General features: G+C 34.4%; 1 protein-coding gene across 4 annotated transcripts in view; it reads right to left on the reverse strand.

Annotated features, from left to right (window-relative positions):
- RBM46 (RNA binding motif protein 46) overlaps positions 1-23,450 on the reverse strand; it is a 50,715-nt gene that overhangs the window by 18,696 nt on the left and 8,569 nt on the right. For all 4 annotated transcript variants that reach the window (XM_043566925.1, XM_043566911.1, XM_043566919.1 and 1 more), the window contains exons 2-4: positions 16,969-17,130; positions 13,115-13,582; positions 11,545-12,327 (exon numbers count right to left, since the gene is read on the reverse strand). In XM_043566925.1, coding sequence (XP_043422860.1) covers positions 11,545-12,327; positions 13,115-13,582; positions 16,969-17,119 — 1,402 coding nt within the window. In that variant the 5' untranslated portion in view covers positions 17,120-17,130. The remainder of the gene's footprint in view (positions 1-11,544; positions 12,328-13,114; positions 13,583-16,968; positions 17,131-23,450) is intronic.

Consider the following 23,450-nt stretch of genomic DNA (forward strand, 5'->3'; position numbering starts at 1 on the left):
TGTGGAGTTCAGAGGACCTGATGGTACCACAACAGCAAGCCATTGGTAGGTTCCTAAGCAAGGAAATAACAATGAAAAAACACAGTTAAATATAAGTGGAGTGAAAAATTATATGGATGAATCATGTATTTAGATGTTTTGAATATAATCAGAGAACAAAATGAGAGTACCAAGCAACAAGGGGACCATGAAATAGATAGAAACAAACTCCGCCTATTTGAAATTCTGTCTAGCATCTGATAGATGGAAAAAAAAAAAAAAATTTTATCATCCACCACCTTGATACAACATATACTACTGATTGTCAATGCTTACCCTAAAGTAAGCTTAAAAATCCCAAAGTTAGCTTGTAAACAAGGTGTGTTTATAAGATCTTTGTAATTTAGAATGATTCATTTAGGCTTGAGAGATTTCTGAGGTCCGCACTACACTCAAGTGGTCTAATAAACCGGCTTGAAGGGCTGATAAGATAAAATGGTCTCTGAAAAGGAAGTAAAGCATGGACCAAAGACCCATCTCATTCATTTTAACTTTTACAAGCATAATTGGCCGAAAAGATCCTACAAATTCAGTCTGTTATCATATGCTTAACATTAGACTAAGGTCAGTTTTTCACTAGAATCATGTGAAGTTACAAAGAACAGCCTCTTAGCTAACTGAGGGATCCTGGGCAAATTATTTAATCTACTAAAGACTCAAGTTTCTTCATCTGTTACCTAAAAAGGTGTAGATATTAAAGTAATATTGACCTAAAAGAGGCATCAGAATAATATATAAAGGCATTTAGTATAGTACCTATGGTTAGTGTTCAAAGAATCTTAACTATTCTTACTATTACTAATAATATTTATTATCATAAGTGATTGGAAACTGTTGGATTTGTTTTCTGAATAAATATTATTTTTCAGTACTTATGTGGCACATTTTAATATACAAAAGGCACTATAATGGGCCTTTTAAAATTTTAATTCATTTAATACATACAATTACCCTTCGAGATAAAAACTGTTAACACTCCCATTTTATAGATGAGGAAACTGAAGAACAAAGAGGTTAAAATAACTTTTTCCAAATAAGTAATGAAGCTGGGATATGGACTCAGGAAATCTGGCTCCAAATGCCATGCTCTTTTAGTCTATGAAGCCTATATGCTATACAAAACTTAAAGTAGTGAATTTTATTTTGCTGAAATTCTTTCTAAATGCAATATACTATTAGCTGATTCTCTCATCTCAGATTAGGTCAGGTCATCCAACTACATCTTCTCATACACCCTGTACCTCTTCACAATGTTTACCAGAACTGTAACTGAGTATCTCTCTCAATGGAATGTAAACCCTATGAAGGCAGGCAGCAACTGGGTCTGATTCACTACAAATCCTCAGGGCTTTATAAAAGCAGTGTTCAGTATTTAGCTAATGAACATACATATTAACGAGGATTAACAGTTAATAAACCAAGTATGAGAAAAGAAAGCCTAAAAGAGTGAATAATAATAAACAAAAGGGTTATTCATTTAAGAATAAGAATGCCAAAACTTTAAGTCAAAGTTTCAAAAAGTACATTTTTCAGAGGACTTCAAAACAGCAAGCTAATATACTCCAGGCACTATTAAGGAAGATAATTCTGAGTTAAAATAGTCTAGTAAAGAATCTTACCTTTCCCCATACATTTAGCAATGTAAACATTTAAAATAAACATTAATTTTTTTCTTTTTTAACTGAGTGATACAGAGTTTTTAGTCCTTTAAAAACTTACACAGTTCTGGGTTATATTAAATCATAATCTGCCTCCCTGAAACTTTCCTCTATTAGATTTAATTCTAACCTGTGGAGCTTCATATTAAAGTCTTTCTTCCATGTACCAGCTCTTCAAACATTTAAAGACAGCAATCATATTTCCCCTATAAATATTAGTATTTACAGTCTAAATAGCCCCAAATTCTTTAGTTGTTCACTGTCCTACTTCACATTACAGAGTTTCCAGGTCCTCCATAGTTGTCAAGGTTTAATTAAACTCTGGGGCCCAAAAGAAAACATTTCAGATACAGTCTGAGCAGAATAAAAATATATGGTCTAGAAACTACACAACTTTATTACCCTGAATTACACTAATTTGAGAATCTCTATAGTATAATGACTCATTCTAGTTTTGACAAAATAATTCAAGTTCTTCCTCTTGGCTGACTAGCTAACTTTCATTCTTTGGCAGCTTATTTACTTAATTATTAAATAATGTTATAGAAACAGAAAAAGGTGTAATATATAAATGTACAGGTCACATTATTTAAAAAATAAAAACATGTACTCACCACCCAGGCTTACAAACAGAAAATTATCAGTAACTTAGAAGTCTCTCTTGCATCATTTCCAATTTCTCCTTCTAACCCTGAAAGTAATCTTGACCCTAATTTTTTTCATGATCCTATTTTTTAAGTGTTAATCATTCCCTTGCTTTTCTCTTTGGTTTTGTCACATATTCATACATCCCTAAACAATAAATTGTTTAGTTTTGCTTGGCTTTATTTTCCTATTCATAATTCCCCGTTGCTTCAATTCTTTCAATTTAAAATTTGAATCCTTTTGTATTTTACATACTTTTAATAACCCATATCTTTCATAGAATGAGGTAAGATTAAAGGGAATAAGTCATCCATTACCAGTTAAAAAAAAAAAAGAAAGAAAAAAGAAAAGACAGAGGGAAGATAAATATTCTACTTAAGTCCATGCATTCCATCAATATGAAACAATGCCATCCCTCCCCAATAAGAAGCTGAGCTGAGGGTAAGTTTCCAACTTTTCCTATTGAGTTTTATAATAGGATACATAAATTCCCTGAACTGATGAACTATACATTTAAACAGCATCTCAGGATAAATATAAATAAATAAGCCAATTATACTTGGATTATTTAGTTTTGGTTTATTCATACCCCATATCTAAATATAGATATTTGGGAGTGGACTACAGAATTTTTCTTGTCATAGAAAAACTCTCAATATAAAATATCAAATTAAAGAAGCTGAAAAAAAAATTACCTGAAATCTCAAGGTAATGAAATAATTCCCTCATTTACCAATTCAAATTAAAGAGTGGTTGACATCAACAATCCATTTTCAGAGGCTTTAGAGAATTAACGGAAGAGTTTGTCTATCTCTCTCCCAAGTCATGTTGACTAATGTAGTAACTCCTTATTTGCACATAAACTACAATAAATAAAAATAAGTAAAAGGAAATAAAAGTACAAAGATTTTTAAAAATCAGAGAGGTGAGATTTTTAAAAACGCTGGAATATAAATAAAAAGTAGATGACTGGAAAAAGAGCAGAAAAATCCCAGATATCTTAGATGCACTGCAATACAAGAAGTTAAAAATCTTAAGTCTACTACTAAGTAAATCATACGGAAAAAAATTTATGAAGTGAAAAAAGAAAAATAATCCTTTCATCACATTCAGAAAACCCCCTCAGAAGCTAGGAGAGTGCTTTCATAGGGCAAGCAATCCTATTTTTGCTTAACATGTCCTTTTCTCCTCTTGTTCTTAAGGGAGAAGGAGTAACTTTCCAATACTCTGGTATCATCACTATTTCTGTACTTGATAAATCTAAATTTCATACCAATGAATCTCTAAAGGATTCTTGATCACACAATGAAATTTGATTTGTGAGCTCTCAAGGAAACAGGTAGACACATAGTAGACACAGGTAAGAATCATCCCGGCTTGATTATTTCTTTTACTTTTGGTAAAAATTGTAACTTTATAATGCAGAATACAACGTTAAACCTAGTTTTCCATAGACTCATACTGGCTCACTTGGAATCCTATAAATTCTGTGCCCAAAATAATCTATAATTTTCATAATTCATAACTACGGATTTAGTCACCCTTGAACTAAACATTAACATAGCAATGGAAGAAAAAAAAGCCATACACATATATGGCACATAAGCTGCAAAATGATTTGTTTACCCCATAACCTGGCCAGTAAACAAGCAGACTGGAACATGTACTGCTGAAACAAAGGTAACAAGAAAAAATATTAAGTTAATGGGCTTGCTCTGTAGTCTTATAAAAATCTACACAGAAAACAGGATTACAAAAAAAAGTTAAAAAAAAAAAAGTAAAGTATCTCTATTAATAATATCCTTAGAAAACATAATAAAAGAAAATCAAAATGAAAAGCAAAGGTTAACATAGTTATCTACGGAATAAGGAAGATAGAATTGTATATCCTAGTTTACATTTTCTTACTCAAGTTTATTTATTCAAATGCCAATCCCTTGAGTTGTATATAAAAAACAAGCTACACAGTTTAAACACAAAAGAGATGTTTCAGAGCGCCCTCACCAAATTATCAGGCAATAAAATTACAACAGACTGTTCTCTAATAATTGCATTACTATCTACTTTTTAACCTAAACTTACAGATACAATCATAGAATTCACTAATTCACTATTAATGTGGTATATAGATTGTATTTACTGAATCAAAACAATGCAGGAAAATCATTTTCTTAAAATATGAATTACATTATGTATAAAAAATCCATATACACGTCATTTTTATAGTTCAAATGTCACTTACTATGAGATAAGTAATGCCTCACATGTAACTAGCATCTTTAGGCCAATACTACAAATATAAGGAGCAAGAAAATCCAAGTACTTATTAATATTCTGGTGATTTAAAACTTCTAATTAGATGGGGAGACTAAAGGTTTTTTTAATTTTGTTTTCTTTTGTTTTGAATCCCCAGAGGTAAGTGCACCATTTTTGGAGGTAATGCCCTACCATGTCTTACATAGAGATGTATTACTCTAAACAGAGGATAAATTGCTCTAGAATAGATGATATATCTGAAATTAACTAATAAAATTAGATATATTTAATCCAACCAAAAAGCCTGGAAGCAACCCACACTGAATAATTTTCAAGTAGCTAAAAGCACAGATGATCACTTGAATAAATTCATCACAGTAAAACCATTTTCCAAAACATCTTCTGTCTCCATTCACTAGTCCACTCACTAAATTAATACTGCTTACAGCATAAGCAATTATCGCCTACTAAATTTTAAATAGGAAGCATAAACAAAGGCATGACAGGCAGAAGACTAAGTGCAGCTTCTCATACACATTTTACTGATGCTAACCACCCACCCCTGCAAAAAAATAAGCCATAAAGAAGAGCAAAATCAATATAACATTTAAATTTCCTTTCAAAGCCACGCTAAAAAATATATTTAGGTGACATCATATGGCAAAATTATACACTGCTGCTGACATCTAAGAATTGAGTATACATGCAAAGTTTATTGTGACATTTGATACAAGAGGGGAAAATTTACAAACCATTATTTTTTAAATATTAAATGACAAAAACAGATGTTAAGTTTAAAAATAAAACAGTAGCTACTGTTAAAATGTGTATAAGAACAGGTATTTTAGGAATGTATTAACCAAAGATACTAAGAAATTGTAGGTTAAAGGATCAAACATGATCAAATAAATGTATGAAGTAAATGAAATCACAGATCACATTAGCCGGTTAATAACATGGAACAACGGGAACAAATACTGGTCACATGTATGTTTTAATACACATTATTTTCCTAGATTGTTACAAAAGAAAACGAATTTCCAAACTTTTAAGTAATTAGGTTGTTTTATAAAATCTTGGTTTTGATTATATTTAATTGTCAAATTCAGGGAAGGAAAGAACCAGAAAGCAATTACTTGTCATCATGCAAATAAAACAGGTGACTGACTCTCCTTTTTTTTTTTTTTTTAACCAGATGTTCTGCTGTGAAGTAGACAGATAAAAGCTTTCAATTATATATAAGAAGGGATATTAAATGGATAGTTAATTCTTGCAAAAGCAGTTCTTGGTTTTAAGACTATTTGAATTCAAAAATGTACTTTGGTACACATAAAAAAAACCAAGTATTATTTTTAGTCCTTCGTAAGATTTTTGTCTGTATTTTAAACAAAACCATAAATCGGGGGGGATAAAGGAATCCTTAAAGCTCACCAAGTAAAACCCTGATATTTTATAAGTGAAGGCACCGAGATGCACAAAGAGTAAATGATTTTATTTGCCATCTAAGGTTACAGTTTGTTGGTGGCTGAGGCTACAGGTTCTTGTACTTTTTACTCAATACTCTGTTTAATAAGCCGCTTCTCTCACAGTACTAACACCATGATAATTATGGTTCATTAATACAAAAGTGTTAGTAAGGTAAGAATCACGAGTAACACCAGATTGATGATATTTCAGGAAAATACAGTAGTTTCAAGAGGAACAGAAATGTATTTTCAAGAGCAGTGGGCCCACTCAAAGGGCAAAGACACATAGTTGAGTTAATGGAATTTTCGTCTCACCATTTGGTCATATGAAAATAAATTAGTGTATAAATGTTGATGCTAATCCTACTTCTTATTTAACTACGTGAATTTTAGAGCAAATTCAGCAACTTATTTTTGTTCTTTAAAATATCAATTTGAAATGGTGCCATCAAAGTTAGGTCTGTAATTAAAGCTGGAAAAAATAACTTCTAAAAGTATTATTTTTAATTATTTATAATAAATTTCATTATAATAGGATACAACCATTATGTTGTATTTAGTGTCTCCCAAAACTATTTCCTAAATTTAAAAATAAAATGGAGATGGTGTCTCTTTGTTTCAAAGCAATTTATTAACAAATTTTTAAAATCAAAATTATATTTTTGCTTTCTGCCCATCAATCTGGAAATAATGATAGCTCATAAGAAAAAAAGCACCAATTATTTTTCAGATTAAAACACACATCCTGCTGTGCCTTCTATTTTATAGCTTTCAACTAAGTTACAAGTGACAGCATAAATCAAAACCTAATTTTAATGATATTGAAGGGATAGCAAACATAATGGCTATATCATGCTTAGGATATATATATCTAAATATTTTACCACTCCATGACCATGAAAAAATTAAACATCCTAATGATGTACGTCATTATAAAGTCAAATATGAAAAACAATATGCAAATCAGCCACAAAATGAAGATGACCATAAAATGACACATAAAATAGTCCACACAAATTAGGTTGGATTCATCCAGAAAAAATTACTTGCTCACAAGAAAAGCAACTAAAGCCATCATAGCTGTACCAAAAAAAAAAAAAAAAAAAAAAAAAACAACTTGCAAAGTTTTAAAAAGCAATACTGATGAAATTTTAATTAACTAATATCCACATCTTTTCAATTTCTAATCCTTAAAACCTGACTGAAGTCCCCAAAGCAAACACTATACACAACTGTTTGCCATTAAACCCACAACCATGCTATTTTTCTAACAGGTATTTCCCCGCATTGTGCCCCTCTCTGCCTATAAACTCTCCTCAAGATCTACAACTCAAAATCAGGTAGGAAGCATGCCCTTCCTCTGTATTCTCAAAACAACTTATGCAGAATTTGTATCTCTGCCTTCTTCAGTATACCATGACTCTTAAGACCAAAAACCATGTTTTCTTTATATTTAGCTCCTGATTGCTTACAGAAGTACACTTAGCCCTCATAAGAGGCATATAAGAAAAATTGGCTCTTTGAATTTCTTCAGTGAGAAATAAAGTTTTATTGCCTAAAAAAATAAAATAAACTTCATCGGTCATAGCCAAAACAACAGTACACAAGTCAAATGAAAATTAACGGCACAAGCTGGACTGTGACAGAGGTTCTTTACTCCTGTTTGAAAGCTTTGTGTAGTAAAACTGCCACGTGTGTCAGTATTATACAAACATGGAAACAAGAAATTCCTTGCCTTCGATTAGTTGTTAATAAATTATTTAACAAAGTGCATTTGCCAATACACAGAGGCTACCTCCCTTCTTCCAGTAACTTTTCTCCAGGACTTTCTTTCTTCAAAACTATAACTCTCCAGGACCTTCCTTTATTTCCTCAATTTCTGCTTATCCCACACCCAGGTGGCAAAGAATCCTCTAAGGGAAAGCAGTGGCAAAATTGGAAGGCCCGTATTCAAAACAGAGGCACAGTTTTAGGAAAAGCAAAATTATTCACACTGATAGTCTAATCTATTATTAAACAGATACAAAATTATGAAATAGAAAATGATTACTTAAAAAGATGTGACTCTGAATGACCCATGATGTCTCCATACATGAAATATGTAGAATAGAACCTATCTATCTCTTGGCCCACAAGTATTAAACCCACTGAGTATCCCACTTATTATAGGCTCCTAAATATAAACAAGTGACAATTAATTTCTTATCCTGTTAGTTAGGTGATCAGTTTCCAGTGAGGTTATGGAGGTCATTCTATGACATTATGAAGATGAAGATAGTCTCCAATTTTGAAGTAAAAAAAAAAAAAAAAAACAAAACAAAATAAACAACAGAAAAAAATGAGGGTTCAATTTTGGCATTAATCCCAGATTTCAATTTTTATTCTATTAGGGGTATTCTGCTTAAAACAGAGCTCACTTTAAATGGGACCAAAAAACCCAAAATTTTTGAAAAACTGATTTTAAAGTACTACCCATTAAGAACTTTTGGGGTTCTGGTAAGACCATTAAATAGTCATTAGAAGTAAACTCTCTAACTTCTAGTGCTCATTTAAATGCCTGTTAACTCTTCAAGAAAATTTCTATTTTCCTAACACTAATGATAATCATTTAACTAAATAACTAAATAAAGGCTATTTTTTTCTCTTTTATTTTTCAAACTTCAAAAATGGGCATGGTAATACTCAAACAATGTGGATATTAAAAGTACATTCTTATAGAAGTCTGAAATAAAAAGGTAAATGACTTTATCACATATAATAGTCAAAGATCATCAAGGTAAGACTAAATAATAACGCTAAAAATAGCATTAAACTGATGCAAAATGAAGCAAACTAAAAAAAAAATTACTACACACACAAAGAAAACATCTTAAAATAGCAGTTAAATTATCTAGAAAAGTAGGTTCAAATTATTTAAGAAAATAGAGCCAAAAGTGATTTCATACTCAATGAACGCTATTTGAGAGACTCCAGGAACCAATAGCAACCTCTCAAGACCTCAGAAAAACCCAGTGCTTGAAACACATAAATATTTAGCAGGATATGAACAACATATCACCCCTCCCCCTCTAAGAACACACCACCAACAACAAATGGTCTCAACCCTTAGCCACCCAATAAAAGCTTGCAACCTCTGAAGGTTCCTATATCTAAATATAGGAATTTTTACTCAAAAAAGGCTTCAACTCTTTGAAGCCCAGAGGCTCCAATGTTAAAAGAAGTAAAAAGCAAACCAAAATATTGCCACAACAATATTCAACCTATATCCTTATTTCCCATAGAGCAACATGTAACATCCTGGCTGTCTATAGTTCCTGTCTTACTTTAACAACCTCCAAATGTCAGGCATGTGTTTTCTAATCAAAGATTCCTAGACCCTTGATTTCTGAGTCTTACACTTCCCTAAATTCTCTCCCTACTTCTCCTCTCACAGTTGCCTCTAACTCAATCTTCGCTCATATTTTAGTCAACTGCAATAAGGATTTTTATGTTACTTCCTATAGACAAGGCCTCAAGCCTTGTGTAGTGCATCCAAACAAGCTTTAGTATTTAATCAAAAGTTTTGGCTTACATTTGGGTCTTAGGTCTTCTCTCTGATCGTAATTAGAAACCGAGAAAATATATGAAACACAAATTGTCCAATTTTTTATTGTAAGTGGCTTTTAGACAAGGTTGATAAAATCTGAAATAGATGACTAAAGCAAACTGTGCCCTCTAAGTATTTCATTTACTGAAGCTAATTTTATCCCTAAATAACATAATCAAGTTGGGAATACTATACCTAAATAGGGGTTTTCTTTGGGAACTATAAGGTCAATACAAGTTAATTATGGTCCGAGGACTCAAGTAAAAACCATGTTAATAATGGAATTAAAAGCTGATGAAAACCCTCTGGTTCCATATAATATCTTCTTTATGGGATAACAAGATGAGCAAATCACATCTAAACAGAAAATCTGACATAAACTAAGATTATATTTTAAGTATCTTAGAAATTTCAGTGAAGATAAATTTGTTAAGGGAAATGAGTGGGGGCAGAAATATGCTTCAGTAATACCATGTTAGGTCAGACACAAGTATCCTGGGAAAATCTTGCTCAGCCAACTAATTATCTATATTCCACTCCAAAAAAATAATTTGATCTATTTTTCTCTAGGAACCGTACTTTGAATTATTTGCTGCCCATATAAAGATAAACTAAACTTAAATTGCCCATATAAAATTATCTTTAAACTTCTTATTGAAAGAAAAAATAGAAGGTTTCTATTTTGTGTATTAATGAAAATTATACATAAGAATTTACTCGCTTGTATGACAGTAAAATTCCCAAATATTTCCAACTAATAATTGAGGACATTACTGAAAAGTTTCTTTCCAAGAAACCCTACCATAAGTCCTAATCATCAGGATCTCCTAAAAATATGCATACCATAGGAGTGACTACAATGGATAAGCACTGTATAAAATCGATCCAAACAATACATAAAATTCCCTCTCCCCTTGAAAATGGTTTTCTTTATAGACTGCCTTCTCTTGACAAATTTGATAATATCAATTTTAAACAGATATAAGCTCCAGTAGTATGGTTCTGCAACCATATAACAAATCAATTTTAAGCTAAGAGTTTGACAATTATAATCAAGAAATAATTATAATCCTTCGTAGGAAACTTTTCCTTTTTATTGTTATTTTCAAGAAACCACTATTCTTCTACCAAATATTATTTCAGGTACAAAATAATCACCGACTAAAATCCGTAGCTTCGTTTAAAAAAAAAAATAGAACTGAGAAAAACTGGTTGTAGAGGAGAGACTAACATAATAAAAAACAGAAGTACTAAAATACCAGAGTGGTATTACATCTCTTCCTTCACAATACCAAATATTTTGTTACCATGTGACCCAAAGGCTTTTTAATTATCCCTCAAAGGCTTTAGAAAAACTTTTTTTAAAGCATGAAATTAGAGAGAACGGTCATAAACATCTCTCAGTGATGCTTTTTGTCTTTCATGAGTAATGACAAATTTCCAGATTGGTGAGCATAAGGCTGTGTCTACACATGACCCATCTGAAATACGTCTGATTTTACTAATCTCTACCCCCACTCCCCAAAATGATTACTGTGTAGACTTCACCAAAGATGCAGGGACAAATTACTTAGAAACTGGTTTAAGTAACATCCTATAAGTTATATAGAAAGTATTTCAAATGAGGATTAGTTATTACAAAAACAATAAATTAATGAAATAGGATCATGAACTCTATAAAGTGAATCAAAACCTATTTTCCCCTAACTAAAGTTTAAAAAGCTAAATACAGGAATATTATACAGGAGAAAAGTCTCAACAAAATTTACCATGAATTCATAAAACTGAAGTAAAATTTATGTTAAATATCACTGTTGAGTTCAAAATAATTTATAATAATAGTATTTCCTAATTTCATACTGTACAGTATTATTTAAAGTATTTTTAAACTTACCCAAATGAAGTAGCGTAAACTGGGCTGCCAGTTCCTTTGCATCTTCTAAGGTAGTACAGAGTTTGTCAGGCATAAAATAACTCTGGGATCCATTTGCAATAGCAGGAATAACAATTTTATATACCAAGAGTACTTTCCCATCTTGACTTGTTGTTGAATATAAATAATATTCTGGTGGTGCCCAATTATTTTTGTTGCAGTAATAATCCAAATGCATTACTGCAGAATTGAAATGATTGGATTTTAAAGAATACATACTAATTGGAGTAAGCTTTGTTCCAGGAAAAAATGGATAAGTGCATCTTTCGATTTCAGGAGGACTTGGGCTATGCTGACCATTGAGACGAGCTGGAAGAGTTGGTGGCTTGCCTAGAGTTTTGGGGTGGCTCTCTTCTTTGTTAGCAAACACAATCAGGTTTTCAGAATTAGGGCTAATCTGGCCATTAAGGTGCTGTCTCCAAGTGCTTTCTTTATTTACTGGTTTTGCCAGTGTTACCTCAATACTTGCTCCATCAATGCATTTTCCATTCATAACAGACATAGCAGCCACTGCATCTTCTCGGTTGAAAAAGTGAACAAAAGCATAATCTCTAAGTTTCTTTACTCGTTCAACTGCACCAGGTTTGAATTTGTTGAATTCTGCTTTAATTGTTTCCTCTGTAGTTGAGATCATTAAATTTCTTACATAGAGAACTTTAACTCTCTGCATTGTTTCCTCGTCAACCTCTTTCTCTGGGTCAGCCCAATCTACCTGAATGGTATGGCCCCATAGTTGGAATGTACCTGTAAAAGAGAATAAATTACCCTGAAGACAGTTAAAACAACTGAAAGTCAAAAACTATTAAGTGGGGCGCCTGGGTGGCTCAGTCGGTTGAGCGTCCGACTTCGGCTCAGGTCACGATCTCACGGTCCGTGAGTTCGAGCCCCGCGTTGGGCTCTGGGCTGATGGCCCAGAGCCTGGAGCTTGCTTCCAATTCTGTGTCTCCCTCTCTCTCTGCCCCTCCCCCGTTCATGCTCTGTCTCTCTCTCTGTCTCAAAAATAAATAAACGTTAAAAAAAAAAAAATTAAAAAAAAAAAAAAACTATTAAGTAAAATTTTCTCCAAAGAATCAGGAACTCACATACCCATCAGTAGTAGTAAACATTAGTTTCTCACAAGAAAGTCACATGAAAAGTTTTTACCAAGGCAATCCAGCCAGAACTTACAGAATTCATTATAAGAGCAAACAGAACAAATTTAAGAGCAAAAGAACAAATACACTTCAAAAATAGACCTTTATCAGAAGAATTATAGGTACTATCCTTTGGATTTTTATCAAACAACAATAAAAGTGTATACATTCAGTAAATTAGTATATTATTATAGATAATGACTCTTCTTGTCATTTAGAAGATAGGAGCAACTTCTTGTCTTTTAGAAGCATTTAGTTTACTTCCTTATGCAAAACATCTCTATACCTCTTTAAGGGCATTACACAGTTTCAAAATATCGAACTAAGAAGTGCTGTCACTTTTCCATATTTATAATAAGACTAATACGAGAAAGTAAACTTTAAAAGGTCAAGTTTACCTGGAATTAGTTTTCTCCTAGCCATAGCAGCAGCTCTGTGAGATTCATATTCAACAAATGCAAAACCACGATTTTTGGTCTTATCAGTTGCACTTGGATAAACAATGACATCTACAACTCCTTCTGTAACTTTCTTCATTTCATCCAAAATTTCTTCTTTCTTCTTTTCCTTAGGAATAGCTCCAATAAATAGCCTGCAATTATCCAAGCTTACACACACACCAATAAACTTCCCTGGTCGAATCTCATAATTATTAAGAATTCTGATGGCTAACTGGGCTTCTTCTTTTGTAGTGTACATCACAAAAGCATAACCACGATTTTCACCACTAAATTCCATCATAAGTCGAAATTCATATATCTTTCCAGCTCTTTCAAATACAGGAACTAACTCATCTTCATACATATCACGAGGTATTTTTCCTACAAAAACTTCACAGCCTCTAGGTGGAGGTGGACCTTCCCAACCTAAAAGACAAAAATAAACAAAGTCTAATAAGATATTTTGATACACCATTCAATGATTCAGTCATTCCACAAATTTACAGTGCCTCCTATGTACTGTGCACTACTCTAGATGTTGAGGATACAACACTGCACAAAACAGAAGACCCTTCCCTCATAAGGCATATATATTCAACAGAGAACATGAACAATAACTGATAAAGGCTATGAAGAAAAAGCCAGAAAAGAGTTGATACTTTTAGCAGTCAGGTAAATCTCCTCTGAACACATGAGGTTTAAAGCAGAGACCTGAATGAAATGAGGGAATAAGCTTTGAGAATATATCATTACAAAGAAAGCAAGAGCTTTATACATTAGAACAACAAAGAGCACACGGGCCTGTATGACTAACGAACTTGAAGCAATATTCAAGTGGTAGTGCCACTGACTAGAGGCCAAGATTTTAAGTGTGATAGAAAGCTAATGGGAGGGTGCTGAGCAAAGAAACAGCACTGGCTACTAGTAGAAAGGCAAAACAGGGGCGCCTGGGTGGCGCAGTCGGTTAAGCGTCCGACTTCAGCCAGGTCATGATCTCGCGGTCCGGGAGTTCGAGCCCTGCGTCAGGCTCTGGGCTGATGGCTCGGAGCCTGGAGCCTGTTTCCGATTCTGTGTCTCCCTCTCTGTCTGCCCCTCCCCCGTTCATGCTCTGTCTCTCTCTGTCCCAAAAATAAATAAACGTTGAAAAAAAAAATTAAAAAAAAAAAAAAAAGAAAAGCAAAACATATTTATTTTGCTGTTTGCATCTGGTTTGCCTCTAGTATAAACACCACTCCTGTACTCACTGCTCTTTCAAATTCCTCCCCAAATGACCTTTAATAGCTAGAATACTCTTTTCCCCAGTAACCCAAACCTGACTTCTTTATAAACCCATCCAGAAAACCTAAAAGACTCTACCAAGATACTGCTAGAACTGATACACAAATTCAGCGAAGACACAGGATATAAAATCAACATACAGAAATCTGTTGCATTTCTGTACACCAAAAATGAAGAAGCAGAAAGAAAAATCAAGGCATAGATCCCATTTACAATTGCACCAAAAACCGTAAGATACCAAGGAATAAACCTAAGCAAAGAGATGAAAGACCTGTGCACTGAAAACTATAGAACACTTATGAAAGAAATTGAAGAGGACACAAAGAAATGGAAAAGCATTCCATGCTCATGGATTGGAAGAAAAATTTTGTTAAAATGTTCACACTACCCAAAGCAATCTACAATTTTTTTTATTTTTTTTTAACATTTATTTATTTTTGAGACAGAGAGAGACAGAGCATGAACAGGGGAGGGTCAGAGAGAAAGGGAGACACAGAATCTGAAACAGGCTCCAGGCTCTGAGCTATCAGCACAGAGCCCAACACGGGGCTCGAACTCACAGACCATGAGATCATGACCTAAGCCGAAGTCGGACGCTTAACCAACTGAGTCATCCAGGCACCCCTCAAAGCAATCTACATATTTAATACAATCCCTATCAAAATACCACCAGCATTTTTCACAGAGCTAAAACAAACAATCTTAAAATTTGTACAGAACCACAAAAAACGCCAAATAGCCAAAGCAATCTTAAAAAGAAAAAGCTGAAGTATAACAATTCAGACTTCAAGCTATGTTACAAAGCTGTAGTCATCAAGACAGTATGGTACTGGCACAAAAACAGACATGTAGATCAATGGAATAGAACAAAAACTCCAGAAATGGACCCACAACTATATAGTCAACTAATCTTCAACAAAGCAGGAAACAATATCGGATGGACAAAAGATAGTCTCTTCAATAAATGGTGTTGGAAAAACTGGACAACATCATACAAAAGAATGAAACTAGACCACTTTCTTACTCTATACACAAAAATAAATTCAAAATGGGTGAAAGACCTAAATGTGAGACAGGAAACCATCAAAATCCTAGAGGAGAACACAGGCAATAACCTCTGTGACTTTGGCTGTAGAAACTTCTTACTAGACAGGTCTCCAGAGGCAAGGGTAACAAAAGCAAAAATGAATGACTAGGACTTCATCAAGATAAAAAGCACAGTGAAGGAAACCATCAACAAAAAGCAACCTATGGAATGGAAGAAGATATTTGCAAATGACATACCAGATAAAAGGTTAGTATCCAAAATCTATAAAGAGCTTATCAAACTCAACACCCAAAAAACAAATAATCCAATTAATAAACAAGTGGAAGACATGAACAGACACTTCTCTAAAGAAGACATCCAGATGGCCAACAGACACATGAAAAGATGCTCAACATCACTAATCATCAGGGAAATACAAATCAAAACTACAATGAGATACCACCTCACATCTGTCAGAATGGCTAAAATTAACAACATAGGAAACAACACATGTTGACAAGGATGTGAAGAAAAAGGAACCCTCTTGCACTGTTGATGGGAATGCAAAGTAGTGCATCCACTCTGGAAAACAGTTACAGAGGTTCCTCACAAGTTAAAAATAGAACTACCCTACAACCCAGCAATTGCACTACTGGGTATTTACCCAAAGGATACAAAAATACTGATTCGAAGGGGCACATGCACCCCGATGTTTATAGAAGCATTGTCAATGATAGCCAAATTATGGAAAGAGCCCAAATGTCCATCAGCTGATGAATGGATAAAGAAGATATGGTGTGTGTGTGTGTGTGTGTGTGTGTGTGTGTGTGTGTGTGCATATATAATGGAATATTATTAAGCCATCAAAAAGAATGAAATCTTGCCATTTGCAATGATGTGGATAGAGCTAGAGCATATTATGCTAAGTGAAATAGTCAGACAAATGCTGTATGATTTCACTCACATGTAGAATTTAAGAAACAAAACAGATGGACATAGGGGAGGGGGAAAAAGAGAGGGAAGCAGACCACAAGAGACTCTTAACTATAGAGAACAAACTGAAGGTTGTTGGGAGGGGAGTTTGGGAAGGATGGGCTCAATAGGTGATAGGTATTAAGGAGGGCACTTGTGTTAAGCACTTGGTGTTTGTTACATGTAAATGATAAATCATTAAATTCTACTGGTGAAACCAATATTACACTATATGTTAACTAACTAGAATTTAATAAAATTTTGAGAAAAAAAAAACACCCAACTTCCTTCTCAGCTGTTTCTTAACCAAGAGCAGAGTTGAAAAAAATGTAAAGGTCAAACATGCATAACACCTATAATATTACACATTATTATGTGTGCATAACATATATAATAATACCTCTTTTCTCTCACAACTATAAAAATGATTACTAAGGTCTTAAAGCAGTTATAATAAAACAAAACTGATACTAATGATACATGCACCTAATGTACATTAAAGATACAATTTTTTTTAACATAAATACATCCACACCTGGAGGAGGACCACCAAATTTCCTTTGCCCATTTTCTTGAACCATGTTGTAACCAGTCTTTTCCATCAAAGCAAGTAATGCTGCTTCATTCTGAGTACCAGTTCTGACTTTACTGCATCCATTTATTCCATCTATGTTTTCTTCATTCATGGTTGCAATTCCTAAAACAAAATTCAAAAAACAATGTTTATGACATGAAGCACCAGGAATCTATGAAGGAGTCCTCTAGGTTGCAAAAAACCAAAAACAGTGTGGCTGCTAACATCTGATGATCACTGTGGTCTTGCCCACTAAGTCCTGCTCTACAGCAGAAGCTAGAAATTCCATTTAATGTCACTGATCAATTAAGCAGTACCTTTAGAAGGCCTAAGCTACAACAAAGGGAGGCAAAAGTGGAAAAGAGAAAAAAACACAAATAAATGAAAAGGAGTTAGAGAAGAGAAAAGAAAGCAGGAGTAACAAAATAAATATACTGCCATCAGTGAATACATTATCACTGCTGATCTATATGGCCCAAGGTTTATTTTATCATACAGGCCAACTGGATTTTACTGTGCCTTACAATTCTCAGATAAATGTAGCCTAATGCCAATATAGCTCATGTTGTCAGCAATCTCTAAGAACTCCAACAGTTATCAGAAATTGAACAGACGCTTGGAGTAAGTAAACAGAATTTCAAACCAGTCCCTGTTCCTAAAAGAAGCTACTAAAGAACGTAGGTTATCACAATCACTTGTCCTCCGAGCAGAAACAGGAACTACTGTGTTTTCCAACTAGCAGCAGCTAAGAATTACACCGGTGGGTAGGCAGGAACTAGAAAGAACCGGAGACCTCTGCTGACCACTGTACATAAAAATGTGTTTTTAGTTTTTTTAAATGAATTTAATTACAATGTCGTTAGGTTATCAGAAAATTCACACTGATCCTAAAGATTATTTTTTTCTGTTTCTTAATTGTACGTCTCTCTCCTTTGGTACTACTATGAACAAATACAAAAATTAAAATCCACAGTCTGGGAAATGCACTGGGAAAGCCATTTTGGCTTTCAACAGAACTTTGGTAATTATAAATGGAAACTAAGTCACTGTAGCACAGCATTTCAAATTCACCTCAATTTCACACTTAGTTCTGCCATTTTCTAGCTGTGCAAACTTGATCAGCTCATTGTTTCCTTGCTTATTATAAAATGGGAGTACCGGGGTGCCTGGGTGGCTCAGTCAGTTAAGCAACCATCTTCAGCTCAGGTCATGATTTTGCAGTTCCTGAGTTCAAGCCCCACATTGGGCTCTATGCCAACAACTCAGAGCCTGGAGCCTGCTAAGGATTCTGCGTCTCCCTCTCTCTCTGCCCTTCCCCCACTCATGTTGTCTCTCTCTCTCTCTCTCTCTCTCTCTCTCTCTCTCTCTCTCAAAAATAAATAAACAGTAAAAAAAAATTTTTTTAAATGGGAGTACCAATATAAGTTATTGCAAGGTTGCTGTTAGGATTCAGTGAGGCAATGATGTAAAAGTCTTGTTAGAATTACCTAAGGCCAAATAAAGGTTAGTTTTGATTAATACTAGAGAGGAGCTTTTCACACACCCACACTGAACTTTTCACACACCCACACTGTTTTTGCTTTTTTCAGAAACATTTTGTTCATTTTCTCAAAGGTTGTGTGGGCGGGGGGTGCGATATGGTAGACACATATCTAGGGAAGAGTATTTGCATCTCTACAGTGGATAGAGGATAGGAATGCAGAAGACATCACCAAAGAATCACTGCTCTAAAGTAAGTGAAACTGTCACTGTAGTTATACTCACTAGTACTTAATATAGCACAACAGCTCTGAAGCCAGACTGCCTGTATTCAAATCCTTTTTTGCTTACCAGCTATAATTTTCAGTAAGTTACTTAGTCCTTCTGTATCTTAATTTCCTCATCTTTAAAATGTGAATAATAGGGCACCCGGGTGGCTCAGTCATTTAAGGTGCCAATTCTTGATTTCGGCTCAGGTCATGAGCTCATGGTCTCTGAGATGAAGCCCACGTTGGACTCTGTGCTGGCAGCACAGAGCTTGCTTGGGATTCTCTCTCTCTGCTCTCTCTGCCCCTCCACAACTTGCTCTCACTCTGTCTCAAATAAACATTAAAAAAAGTTTTAAAAATAAATAAAATGAGGATAATAACACTGCCTATCTGATAGCCTTAATGAATATTAACACAAATACTAATTTTATGCATATATTGGAACCTTTAAAATCACTAACATCTATGAATAACTATAGCTTAAAATCCAGATATTTATCTTTACAGTAACTGATTTCAGAACAAAAGTATGACACCAGACAGAAAGAAACAGGCTGAGAATAAGACTCAGAAGTTCAGTTTATTTAGTAGCCTATTATAAAGCCATGGAATTTCTACACATTACCTCTAGTTTGTACAACTACTAAAAGAGAGTCTCAACTTTGCTAAAAGAAAATACTATTTCCACAGATGAAAAAACGCAGGCTAACAAAGAAGTTATCCAAGATCACAGAGCCAGAAAGCGGCACAGACAGAATTCAATTCCAGGTCTGCCTGAAGCTAAATATCCCCTCCTGCCAAGAAAATGATTTTGACATACCTTTTGCCGCAACATTACCTTAAAAAGTCCCTCAAAAAACGAAGAAGCATCCAAACTGACTTTCATGCAAGTGGAATATGCAGAAATTATAAATTAATACACCTTAGTCATGTGACTTCTACAGTCCTTCCTAGTTGCAAAATGTTTTCTGAGCGGTGAATATAGCTACAAACACATTTATATCGCACACACCACACACACACAATCTTTTTACAGTCTTTAAAGCTCTTTCCAAGCTAGTATATTGCATTCAATGGAGTAATTCTGAAGAAAACGAGGCAAGAAAGTAGCTCCTGGACCCCTATAGTTTCTACCTGCCATCTACCTAATTTCCTTAAACTTACCAGCCCAGTTTTCTTTATGAAGCTAAGATTCATTTATCAACCTGCCTAATGAATGTATTGAGAATGAGATATTCAACAGGCATCCTGAATTCAACATATCCAAAACTCAATGTCATTTTAACTTCTAAACCTGTTTAAGTTCCTTCCTGTTTTACATCTCCATCAATTCTTCCATTCAACCAATAAACAAACCACAACAAACATACTCCCGTCTCCTATAAACTATCACAATCAGAGTTTCACAATCTGAGTTAACCCAGAGTCTTCCTTTGATTCAGTCACAAACACCTGCATATTTTACCTCTGAACAGATCTTGAAATCAATCTTTTCCTGTCCATCCCCACAGCCTGTTCTCAATTATGTGTTACTGGAACCAGTACTAGATTCCTAACTGTTGTTACAGGCTTTAGTCTTGTGCCCTGCAAACAAAATCTCCATGATGCTGTTAAGGTGATATCTGATCATCTTAAATTGTGAATACAAATCAAAACTAAGGGGAAAAATTAGTAATCTTAGAATCAAAAGGCCTTTCTAAAAAATGAACAAAAGAGCCTCAAAGGAAAATATTACTGTATTATTTTTACTACATAAATATTAAGTATCATCTTGGAAGGCAAAAAGAACAAAACCAAGACAGAAAATTATAAACAGGGAAAAAGGATCTGCAACACACATATTTAAGGCTACTTTCAAAATAAAAAAAAGGGCAGCATGGTGTCATAATTAAAAGCAAATTCAAGTATCTAAATAATGGCTTAAAGGCAAATCCTGGTTCTCCCCCTTATTAACTCTGACTTTGGGCAAGTGTGGCTTCAGTTTATTTGTCCCTATAAAGTAGATAATAAGAATTTCTACCTCACAGTGAGTGTTGTTGCCAGGATTATGGAGAAAGGGCTTAAAACAGTATTTTGGATATAAGCACTATAAATGTATTTACTATTTAATATACAAAAATAAATAAATTTAATTTCTAATAAAATATTGTCTAATAAATTAATAAAATAATAAGAAAAACACAAACAGCAGACCAGGGATTGCAAACTCAGATTCATTCACTTGTTCAACAAATGTTTGCTGAGTACCAACTGTGTGCTGGTACTTACTATTCCTTATGTCTGGGATACATCAGTAAATAAAAGAGCGAAATCCCTCCCTGGCATAGCCTGTTAGCCAGTGGAAGAAAACAAGCAATAATTAAAGTAATAAGTAAGTAATATATGTTAAAAGGTAATGTGGGGGCTTGGGGAGCAGGGATAGGGCACATGGAAGGGATTAACAGAAAACAGAAGACAGGGTGCAATTTTAAAGAGGATAGCTATGGGGCGCCTGGGTGGCACATTTGGTTAACTGACCCAGTCTTGATTTCAGCTCAGGTCATGATCTCATGGTTTGTGAGATCGAGCCCCACATCAGGTTCTGTACTGACAACATGGAACCTGCTTAGGATTCTCTCTCTCCCTCTCACTCTGCCCCTCCCCTACTTGTACTCTCTCTAGCTCTCTCTCAAAATAAAATAAATAAATTTTAAATAAATAATAAATAAATAACTAGTACTAACCTCAATAAGAAGGTAACATTTGAGCAAAGAATTAAGAAACCTACCTATGCAGTTATTTGGGAAGAGCACTTCACACAAATAGAAAAAGGAGGACAAAGGTACAAGGCAGAAGTGTGCATGACACACAAAAGGTACAGCAAGGGGATTGGTACGACAAAGCCAGGAAGACAATAAGAATAGTAGGAGATAAAGTCAGAGAGGTAATAAGCTGCCACATGACACAGACCTTGTAAGTCAGGTAACGAAGGACTTTGGCTTTTATTCTAGGTTAAATGAAGAGCCACCATAGATTCTTGAACACAGGAGCACTATCATCTTTCCTTTTAAAAGGATCATTTGGCTATTATAGCGGAAAGGCAAAAGAAGTGGGGTGCCTGGCTGGCTCAGTTGGTAGAGCATAAGATTCCTGATTTCAGGGTCATGAGTTTGAGCCCCACGTTGCATGTAGGGATTATTTAAAAATAAAAACTAAGAAAGAAAGAAAGAAAGAAAGAAAGAAAGAAAGAAAGAAAGAGAAAGAAAGAAAGAAAAGAAGAGCAAAGGTGGCAGCAGGGAGACCAAAGAGAAGACTACAACTAAAACTCAGGTGAGAAATGATGGTGGCATGGACCAGAGAGGGTGATGAAGGGGAAAAGAAGTAGTCTCTGATATGAGATACATTTTGAAGATATACCTAACAGAATTTTCTGATAGACTAGATATGGATTGGAAGATAAACAGAGAAGTCAAGGATAACACCAAAGTACTCGCTAGAGCAATGAGAAGCAGAAAGATGAGGAAGGCAGAGCTAGAAAAGATTTTAGGGATAAGATCAGAGTTCAGCTTTGAACATGGTGAGTTTTTGTATCCACTAAATGACCAACTTGAATGCCTACAAGGCCCTGGGAAGAAATGTTAAATGAGCATAAAGGCCAAAAACAAGACTCTAAGAAGTGCTATGCACCATTTGAAAATGGCAATGACTACTCAATTCTAATAAACTGTTTCCATCTTCAAATCCAGTTTGCCCAGTTATGCCACATTTTCCAGTTTTAAAGAGAGAAGCCAGAAATGGCAGATTTTTATGTGAAATCTCAATGTTTAAAATCTGAGAACCAAAGAGCTGAATTTACCACAAAAACTGCAAAACTGGTGTTAAGTGTAAACTGGTGCAGCCACTGTGGAAAACAGTAGGGAGGTTCCTCAAAAACTTAAAAATAGAACTACTGTATGATCCAGTAATTCCAGTACTGGGTATTTACCTGAAGAAAACAAAAACGCTAATTTAAAAAGATACACATGCCTCTATGTTCACTGCAGCATTATTTATAATAACAACGATAAGGAAGCAACCTAGGTGCCCACTGATAGAAGAATGGATAAAAAAGATGTGGGGTGTGTGTGTGTGTGTGTGTGTACTATACAGGTATAATATACAATATACCTATAGACCATACTATAGGAAGGTAACTTCCTACCAAATGAAAGTATTCAAACATGGGCTAAACATGCTGTGGAGATTCAAGCAAAGGGTGTACTACTGGACCATGTGGCTTTTACCATCCCTTCCAAAATTTAGTACAGAGAGTGAAAGCATAGAAGCTGCCTTAAAAGGATTTATAACCCAGAAAACAGTATTATCATCATCATCCAGTTAGGTGTCTTATGTTTCAAGCCTTCATTTTCAGGAGCAATATCTCTATAAGAGGCTCACGGCTCCTTGAAAACAGAGTACTGCATAGTCAGAAAGACAAAATAAAACAAACTGAAAATTACTTCAAATATAAAAACAGTAACAAAAACTATACAGACCAAACAAAACACCTGCCGACTTTCCATCTTTTTAGTTCTGGGCTGCATAAGGGCAGGGATCCCATCTGCCTTGAATACTTTCCCTATTACCCATACAGTGTTTGGTGCACAGTAAATACTCAATAATTTTTTGCTGGATGATGGGTCTAACAGAAAAATCCTTACCAGGACTTCATATACT

The sequence above is a fragment of the Prionailurus bengalensis genome, chromosome B1 (assembly GCF_016509475.1).
Source record: "Prionailurus bengalensis isolate Pbe53 chromosome B1, Fcat_Pben_1.1_paternal_pri, whole genome shotgun sequence".
Classification (NCBI taxonomy): domain Eukaryota; kingdom Metazoa; phylum Chordata; class Mammalia; order Carnivora; family Felidae; genus Prionailurus; species Prionailurus bengalensis.